This window comes from Bidens hawaiensis, unplaced genomic scaffold, assembly GCF_021521415.1.
Source record: "Bidens hawaiensis isolate Kalapana, Puna unplaced genomic scaffold, B.hawaiensis_p1.1 tig00031174_1, whole genome shotgun sequence".
In the NCBI taxonomy this organism is placed as follows: Eukaryota; Viridiplantae; Streptophyta; class Magnoliopsida; order Asterales; family Asteraceae; genus Bidens; species Bidens hawaiensis.
In genome coordinates, this window is record NW_027495244.1 from 228,601 (window position 1) to 238,729 (window position 10,129).

The 10,129-nt window shown below is 33.5% G+C and overlaps 1 protein-coding gene across 1 annotated transcript; it reads left to right on the forward strand.

Moving 5' to 3' along the window:
* The first annotated feature begins 295 nt into the window (after window positions 1–295).
* Window positions 296–7,850, forward strand: LOC143581775 (respiratory burst oxidase homolog protein C-like). Its single transcript, XM_077064474.1, has 12 exons — window positions 296–907; window positions 970–1,135; window positions 1,692–1,740; window positions 2,204–2,317; window positions 2,395–2,817; window positions 3,432–3,815; window positions 4,050–4,145; window positions 4,404–4,519; window positions 4,597–4,699; window positions 4,797–4,864; window positions 5,980–6,512; window positions 7,322–7,850. The coding sequence occupies exons 1-12, from the start codon at window positions 301–303 to the stop codon at window positions 7,429–7,431; spliced, it is 2,769 nt and encodes a 922-aa protein (XP_076920589.1). The 5' UTR covers window positions 296–300; the 3' UTR covers window positions 7,432–7,850.
* The last annotated feature ends 2,279 nt before the right edge of the window (window positions 7,851–10,129 follow it).

Consider the following 10,129-nt stretch of genomic DNA (forward strand, 5'->3'; position numbering starts at 1 on the left):
AGAAAGAAAACTAAAAACACTTATATATTTTCTATTTATTATTCTTTTAAAACTGATTAATTAAAAGTAATCGATTGTATCGAAAATTGAGTTTCAAAGTATACGTCCATCCATGGTTTAGCCATTTTATATAATAATAATAATAATAAATGGGGGTAAATTTACATGACGCAAACCATACACGCTTTCACCATATAAGTGGAAGCCCTCTCATTCTCTACTCCCCACAATCCCACCATTTATTTGTCTAAACATCTTCAAATATTTCTTAATATTTTTCATTTGTTTCATTATTATTCGATGCAAATGCATAAGATGGGTACCGATGATGGAAGAATTGGGCTGCATGATTACCACTCCAACACAGAAGTGGTCGGAGTGGACAGACAGTCATTCAGCGGTCCACTTAGTGTAAGTGGACCGCTGAACAAAAGAGGTGTCAGGAAAGGCGCCCGGTTTAACATCCCCGAAGGGATCACCAGCTCCACCAGCACCAGTGTGAAACCCGACGATTACGTCGAGATCACTCTGGACGTCCGCGATGACACCGTGGCGGTCCACAGTGTCAAAACCGCCAGCGGTGCTGACGTGGAGGATCCAGAGCTGGCACTGCTGGCCAAAGGGTTGGAGAAGCGGTCATCGTTCGGGTCGTCCGCGGTGAGAAACGCGTCGGCAAGAATCCGGCAAGTGTCGGAAGAGCTGAAGCGGCTGACTTCGTTTAATAAACGGCCTGTGGGTCGTTTAGACAGAACGAAGTCAGCCGCGGCTCATGCTCTCAAGGGGCTGAAGTTTATTAGCAAGACTGATGATGGTGGGAAAGCGTGGGCCACGCTTGAGGAGCGGTTCTATAAGCTAACCGCGGCCACCAACGGCTTACTTCCCCGAGCTGAGTTTGGGGAATGCATCGGTAAGACATAATACAGAGTTTTTTTTTTTGAATATTTATTAATGGTTTTTATATGATTTTAGGGATGAATAAAGAGTCAGATAAAGATTTTGCCGAAGGGTTGTTTGATTCACTTTCACGACGAAGGAATATAACCGGTGGCGTTATTAACAAAGCTCAATTGAAAGAGTTTTGGGATCAAATTGCTGATCAGAGTTTTGATTCAAGGCTACAGACTTTCTTTGACATGTGAGTGATTATTATTACTATTTTAGTAGAAAGGTGCTCGCGCGATACTAAACGGTTAATCATGGGTTAATAATCATGGGTTAATCATGTTACATGTTGAAAAAAGAAAAAAAAAACTCTACTAATACAGTAATTAAATTATATTGTTTTTATGATATAATTTTTTTTAAAAAAATATTAACGTGTAAAAAAGTTACAGTTGTTTAAAAATAATAAGAAGAATTTGATTTAAAAATGAAATTAAAAGAAGTAGGGGTATATGAATATGATGGGGTAAAATCGTAAGTTGTAAATATTTAAAAGATAAAGATGAGAGAGCAAAATTTGAAAGTATATGCATAAAAGTCTATTTTGCCTTGTTAATTTATTAACCAAACGCGTTATAAACCATTAAATTTTGTACCTCTTTAAGTTTTAAAATGTCATGTCCTGTTTAATAATATAGTGTATATTTTTTATTGAGGTGTAAATTTAATAGTATGCATTTGTTTGATGTGTTTTTAATTCATATTTTTGTTTTGGTGTGAATTTAAATTCGGAAATACGATAATTACAGGGTTGATAAGGATGCAGACGGCAGGATTACAGAAGACGAAGTCAGAGAGGTATGGATTCATTTTGGTTGATTGGGAGGATGATATTATTAAACACTAACATATTTTTTTATATTTTGTATAAAAGGACTTCCAAACCAATTTGGATATATTTAAGTCTAAGAAATTATTTAAAAAATATATATTTGTTAAATTAACATAATCATTAGCTGTAGACTCTTTTGTTAGCGTGACATAGCAAGACAAATTCATACCATTTTATATGAAAAAGAGTTATGCAAGTCAGCATATTTTAACACTCAACTTGAGTTTCATAATTAAATCTTCACCTATTTCATGGGCAACAAGTTAGTTTAGAAAAATAAAAAAATAAATAAATAAAATCATAACTTCCTTTTTGTCCAAATCTATTGAAGACATCAGGTACAATGGACAATAACTTAATGGGTGGCTAGTGGTAGATTAAAATAATCAATCCTAGCACTTGCTAATAATTGATCCCCATGTGATGCAGATTATCAGCCTAAGTGCATCAGCCAACAAGTTAACAACTATTCAAACACAAGCTGATGAATATGCAGCATTAATCATGGAAGAACTAGACCCCGACAACCTCGGTTACATCATGGTACAATTACGAATCGCACAAGAACATTTGATATATTTATGTTTCATGATTAATTAATTATTAACGTTACAAAACAGATTGAAAATTTGGAGATGTTATTACTACAAGCACCTACATATAACGTGAGAGGAGAAAGCCGAAACTTGAGCCAAATGTTGAGCCAAAAGCTGAAAACGACTTACCATGGGAACCCGATTAGAAGATGGTATGGAGATTTTAAGTACTTTTTACAAGACAACTGGCAGAGATGTTGGGTGATTGTACTTTGGATAGGGGTAATGGTGGGTTTGTTTACATGGAAGTATATTCAATACAGACACCGAGCTGTGTATGGTGTATTGGGGCCATGTGTATGCATAGCTAAAGGTGCAGCCGAGACTCTAAAGCTAAACATGGCGATTATATTGTTACCCGTTTGTCGAAACACGATTACTTGGTTGAGAAACAAGACTAAGTTGGCTGTGGTGGTCCCGTTCGATGACAATCTTAATTTCCACAAAGTAAGTGGATGTTTTCACATTTGAAAAAGTATAGCTCATTATGTTTAAAAAGACTAGTGGGAGGTGGTTTTAAAAGGGTTAAAGTGGAACACTAAAAGGGTCAACAGTTGTTTGAAAGGGTTGTGATGTTCATACACCACTAACATGTGAAACTACTTGGTGTATGGAGACCATACGACGCGTATGGCCTGCCAATGGTGACTGCATTGTAGTTGGTGACAAGCGATATGGGCTATATTACTATCATAACAGGCCATATCGCCTTTTTGATAAAAGCTATAACTATTTTTAATTAATTTTTTCATAAATTATTAATTATTTTAATAAAAACTATAACTTGTATTAATTTTTGTAACACTATATATTTTTCATTTTTAAAATAAAACTATAACCTTTTTTAATATTAAGATGTTGAGAGTTGATATATTAAAATATTGCTATGGCCAATACGGTCTGCATTGAGTAACAACAGGCCTGGTGTCTACTTCTATATCCTATTTGGAAAGTTTCTTAGACTCTTTAAAGTGATTATTGTGATTTGAATTTGAGAATATTAGTTTCTAGTGCTTGAATAAACTAATTCTGATCACTTAAAGGGTGTTATTATGTTATAGGTGATTGCGGTGGCAATCACGATCGGAGTTGGTTTACACGCGATTTCTCATTTGGCATGCGACTTTCCACGATTAATTCACGCAACAGAGGAAGAATATAAACCAATGCAGCAGTTTTTTGGGGATCAAGCGAAGAACTATTGGCATTTTGTGAAGGAACCAGAAGGGTATACTGGAATAACAATGGTAGTACTAATGACTATAGCGTTTACACTAGCAACCCCGTGGCTAAGACGAGGCAAGCTCAAGCTTCCCTCGTTTTTAAAGAAACTAACGGGGTTTAACGCCTTTTGGTATTCCCACCACTTGTTTGTTATCGTCTACGTGATGCTTATAGTTCACGGTATCAAACTTTACCTCACCAAAGAATGGTACAAGAAAACGGTTAGTTCCTTCCTCATTTCATAAAATCTTGTTTCTTTAAACTAAATTGTTAAAAATAGTTGTTTAATGTTTACTACTCACTATTAGGGTTTAGTAGTCTTTAGCCCACCGGCTCGTTAAAGGTTTGTCTAGGGTTTACTTCCTATATATTGAGGCTTTTCCTTCATTGTAATTACAGCTTTCAGATATACTATTCCTATATCTTTTACATAAATCATGTTTTTTTCAATGCAGACATGGATGTACTTAGCGGTCCCAATAACGCTCTACGCTTGCGAGAGATTAATAAGAGCGTTTCGGTCCAGTATCAGGCCCGTCAAGATACTTAAGGTATAATTGAACATTTGTGTGTTAAAACTTTTTTTTTTATCATAAAAGGCAATTTCGACCCTTTTAACTTATGAATTGGTAGAATTAAAAATATCTTAAACTTTCAACCTAACGGAACATGTTTCACCTTAAATCTACTTTGATATGTTAACCAACTTGACGGACACGCCAATTTTGCTACTTGTGTTTGTTTATTTATTTTTATAATTGGAAAATAAGATGATAGTTTTTGATAATATTGGGTATGTTACTTAAAAGGTGGCTGTCTATCCTGGAAATGTATTGGCACTTCATATGTCAAAGCCTCAAGGCTTCAAGTACAAAAGTGGACAATACATGTTTGTCAACTGTGCTGCTGTATCCCCATTTGAATGGTGAGTTGTACCTTAAAAAGTGTTTAAACGGCCAACCAATCGACATGTAATTTCAATATCCCAATACATGTCAACAGGCACCCGTTTTCCATTACATCTGCCCCGGGAGATGACTATCTGAGTGTGCATATTCGGAGTGATGGTGATTGGACTAGACAAATAAAAGTTGTCTTTATAAAGGTACCTAACATGTTATTTATTGGCAAATTTGGTACCTTAGTGTGTTTTACAAAGTGTTCGCTAGTTGATTATATCACCTAACATGTGTTTTTGGTAGGTTTGTCACCCTCCAGGCAACGGGAAAAGCGGGCTCCTTAGAGCTGATTGCCAAGGAGAAAATCCAAAGTGAGTTTGACTCGGGATAATACAGGGAATGGGATGTAGGAGTTTTTTTTTTCAAAAGTGAAAAGAAATTTAAAACAAAAATATGTTTTTTAGTTAAATTATAAGATTATGGACATGGGACAGGATGTGAATACTCTAAGGTGGGACGGTGTAGGGGTTGGGTAACGGGTTAAAGCGCCAGTTTGACATCTTCACGTACGGGTTGAAACGAGCCATGTCGACCCTAAAAACAACTTTGTTGTCCTCTTTTAAGATAACTGATGTCTATTACAAAAGATCAAAAATATTGTTATTACAATAATGTAAATCTTTTAATATAAATAAATAGTATAGCTGGAGAGCATAATCCTTAAAATATTTTGTCAACATCATGCAAATAAAGACATCTAACATATTAGAAAAGGTTGGCAACATATCAGATGCATGAGTTTTTGGACTTTTTCACTGTCTGGTCATGAAAATAAAACAATTCAAAGATTCGGATTATTAATCTAGTAATATTGTCTTTAGTTATAATAATTAACCACGTAATGTTTTAATATAAAATGGACAAAAAAATGTTTCCGGGTCAACCCGACCCGGCTGTTACAACGCGTACTAAAAGACAACTTTTCCTACCGAAACCCATTTTGACCCGTTTCCCACTTTCCCCAATCAAGAATTCTAAAACTTGGGCGGGTATATTTGGGGGCATGCATTGGTCGGTTTTGGGCTAAAACTGAACCAAAATGCCTGGTTTTTGAGTTTTTGAAAACCATCGTTTTTGGTCCAGTTCGGTTTCGGTTTCGGTTTTACCATTCGGGATTGAAATTTTTAGACCAAAAAAATGGCACAAAATAATTAATGATTATCATATTATTAAATCAGGCTTACAGCAATTGGGTTACACTATTTATTATCCTATATATTACTTAACATTCAAAATTAAAAATTAAAAATCCATATATTCGGTTTTGTTCGATTTTTTCGGTTTATATTACATGCAAACCAAGATCAAACCGAAAATTCAGTTTTTACAGAAACGTAAAACCAAATCGTCGCTGTTGTTTGGGTTCGTTTTTTGGTTTAATGTACATTCCTGGTAATTTAAACAAGTTGATTAAACTTTTTGACAGTTTCCCGAGAGTTTTAATCGACGGTCCATACGGTGCACCCGCACAAGACTACAAAAAATACGAAGTGGTGTTGCTAGTGGGCTTAGGAATTGGAGCAACTCCAATGATCAGCATTGTGAAAGACATTGTGAACAATATGAAAGCCAAAGAAGAAGAAGAAAATGCATTGGAAAACGGTGGCTCATTACAAAAGAATAAATCAGGTTCAAGAAGTACAAATAACTTTAGAACAACACGGGCTTACTTCTATTGGGTCACGAGAGAACAAGGTTCGTTTGATTGGTTTAAAGGTGTTATGAATGAGGCTGCTGAGATGGACAAAAATGGTGTTATAGAGATGCATAATTATTGCACGAGCGTTTACGAGGAAGGTGATGCGAGGTCCGCTTTGATTACTATGCTTCAGTCGCTTAATCATGCTAAAAATGGCGTTGATGTTGTTTCGGGTACTCGTGTTAAGTCTCATTTTGCTAAACCGAATTGGCGGAATGTTTACAAGCGAATTGCTCTTAATCACACAGGTTGCAGAATAGGTTAGTCCTACCAACTCATTCTTATTTTTCCTTTTAAGTGATAAAAGTTTAATACTTACATAAAGTAGAGTCGCTATCAATGTTTTCAAAACAAGACCAAACAGTGAACCGGAGGTGACTGGTTCACTGAAATATTGAAGACTTGAATAAATAAAATATAGAGCCTCACGTAATAAACGAGTCACAAAATGAGGTTTTGAAGTAAAAAAAAATGGAAAATTCAGTCAGGCCAGTTGTGAAAACTGTTGTCACTATGGGCAGATTGGGTTGAAACAGGTCATGAACTAGTTGGTACCAAAACGGGCCAGGTTGGGTTGACTCGCAAACACTAATGCACGATATTTCTTTATTGACTAATAAATATAAACCAGAAAGCGCATTATAGTAATAGTTTAAGTCCTTTTTCATAATATATCTTAATAGGGATCATCAAAGAATTACGCCTAAAAAGATCTCCTATAACCTGTAATAGTTTATGAGAATAGCTCCAAGTAAACCTTAAAAAAAGCTAAACTACAACGTTTATAATGGTGGGTCCGGTTAACTACTGTTTAGTGCTAATAAACTAATATTAATAACAACATTGACAAAGAAAGATGAATCATGAATCATGCCAATATGGAAAAATGTTATACCAAATATATATATATATATACACACACCAATTAGTAGGAGACGGTTGTTTCCTCGTGTCCAAATGGTGACAACATGAGAGAAAAGGATTTAACCATAGGGTGTTTAAACCGCGTGACGAATACATTATAATATCATAAAATTCTAAAAAAAAGTTTTTTTCTTTTTTGCTGCAGGGGTATTTTATTGTGGACAACCAACACTAACAAAGGAATTGAGACAGTTAGCTTTAGATTTCTCACACAAGACATCAACCAAGTTTGACTTTCACAAAGAGAATTTCTAAAAAGATCTATTTTTTCCTTCAAGAAATCAGACCAGTTCAAACCTTCTAGAAGCATACACCAACCCTCTTCACCCCTCTCCTCTGTACTATTCTTATTATCATATATAGTATTAGAGTTGTAATATAAAAATGAAAGGAGTATTATAGTGACATCCATGATTGTTGAGGCTGCCAGCAAAAGGTATTGGAGATAAAATTTTATATTAATAAATTAAGGAAAGGAAATGCATCATCAAGCTCTATGCAGGATTAAAAAAAGAATGATGCTGCAGTAATGGCTGATGTCATCCTTCAATCATGTTGGTTGGATTGTTGGTCAAATTTTGTATCTTCAGTATTAATGTTTTGTCAAATATGTTGCCATTTTAGGTTTGGGTGGCAGGAAATATATTGTAAAACCAGTAAGTCACCTAATTATTGACTCAGTATGTATATATTTCTTTCATATTTTGAAATATAGTAGTAATAAATATCTGTTTTTATTTATTAGAGGTTTCACGTGCTTACATTTCATAGTATTGTTTAACATATTATTATGCAAATAAGATGTGTGAATTTTCCCAGTTTTGACGGTAAAATGGGTGGGTTGGGTAACGGTTTGGGTATGGGTTGATCCATAACTAAAACTTACCAAAATTGGCTTGTGAAAAGGAAGTCAAAAATGACCAACTCTAAAAGAAATACAGATACTATACTTATAATTTGTCTAAATTTTAACTATTTTAATTAATAATTAATATGTAAAAGTATGATTACACAAGCTATATTAGTACTCATTTCCTTTTAATCTTTTATATAATAACTAAAACAATATATAACCGAAATTGACTTTCGACCGAAATTGACTTTCGAAAAAGAAGTCAAACTTGTAAACTTTGAAGCAAATATCAAGAAATGCATATATACTTATAATTTGTCCATATTTTATTTTTTTAGTAATAGTTGATACTTTAAAGTATGATTACACAAGCTGTATCACCACCCATATTCTTTTACACAATCATTAAGACAATACACAACCAAAATTGACTTATAAAAGAAGGTTAAACTTGTCACCTCATACAGAAATGCAAAATCAATAAATGCAGATCGATAATATACTCATAATTTGTCCATATTTAATTTTTTAAATTATAGTTAATGCGTTATATTATGATATCACTACCAATTTCCTTTATATAAACACATCTTCAATTGCCTTGAAAAACAAAACTGTCTACGATATAAGAAATGCAAAAAATCAATAAACGTGAATATTATACTTAAAACTTGTCCAATATGTTAATTTTTATTAGCTTTAAATGTGTTATAGTTAATCACAACCTATATTACTACCCATTTCCTTTATATAATAAGACAAAACATAGCCCAGATTTACTTGTGAAAGAAAAGTCAAAAATGTCACTCTAAAAGAAATGCCAAAAAAATCAATAAAGCAGATATTATTCTTATAATTTGTCCATATTTTATTTTTTTATTAATTGTTATTGTGTTAAAGTTAATAACTAGCTATAATACTACCCATTATATAGTTATTTAAGATAAAATATAGCCCAAGTTGATTTATGAAAAAGAAGTTAAAACTCCCAACTATAAAAGAAATGCAAAAATCAATATATGAAAATATTATACTTATAATTTGTCCATATTTTATTTTTTTAAATTAATAGTTAACGTGTAAAAGTTAATCACAGGCTATAACTACCCATAAATTGACTTATGAAAAGGAAATAAAAATTATCAGCACTAAAGAAATGCAAAATCAATGATGAAGATATTATACTTATACTTGCATACGTAACTCTTATCCTCGAATGAAAGCAGCACGTATAAAATGGAAATATACATTACAGTAGTCAAAAACATTGACGTGCAAACTAAACCGTGTGGTTATTTTTAAATCAAGCAGACAGCAACAACTCATCAAAGGGCTCAAGCTGAAATGTCCTTTGACTTTTAAGATGAGATAGTCATTGTGATTCTAAAGTCCCTTTCATCTCTTAATGAGCGGACGGTTAAGATCAAATGAAGCTAGACAATCGTAATCATAAAAACTAAAAAGGATGTGAAATTTCAATGACCCACAAAATAAAACAAATTTTGTTGTTTGATGATCTGTATGACAGACAGATGAAACAGTTAGGTGGTGGATCCCCTATTTGAAAAGACTGAAATGATTTTTCCTTTTTGGATTTGTGTAGACTGTAGAGGGTTGGATTTCAACACATTATATGGAATTGGGGTATGGGTTGTATTTCTTTGATAACGAGTCAAGCGGGTAAAATATAAAGAAACGTTGTTAAAAATGAAATAAGTCGAACGGGTTAATTAGAAAGGTCAAAAATTGTCTAGGTGCATTTTAGATGTGTATGTCCTAAATTATTTTATTATAAAGAAAATCTATTCTTTTACCCTACTTAACACATAAATTATTTATAAACTTAAAAAGTAGACTAAAGTCCTAAGAAGCATTGACTGACCGGAGCCGACCCAACCCATTTTGTCCAGTAACTCAACTCACCTGCAACCTCTGTATATTAATTAAACAAACAAGATTCTACGTCAAAATGTGAAACTGGTCTGAACAAAATTCATTAATTAGTCCCACATAAATGTAACTTTTTGTGATTGCAGGTAAGGAAAAAAGAATTTCTTTTCAATGGTATGTGGCATAGTTTGATGTTTTTAACATGGCATA

Coding starts and splice junctions, on each gene's coding strand:
- LOC143581775 (XM_077064474.1), top strand. CDS start 301: ATGCAAATGCATAAGATGGGTACCGATGATGGAAGAATTGGGCTGCAT. Junction 4,146..4,403: donor GGCCCGTCAAGATACTTAAG/GTATAATTGAAC, acceptor GTTACTTAAAAG/GTGGCTGTCTATCCTGGAAA. Junction 4,700..4,796: donor TAAAAGTTGTCTTTATAAAG/GTACCTAACATG, acceptor TGTTTTTGGTAG/GTTTGTCACCCTCCAGGCAA.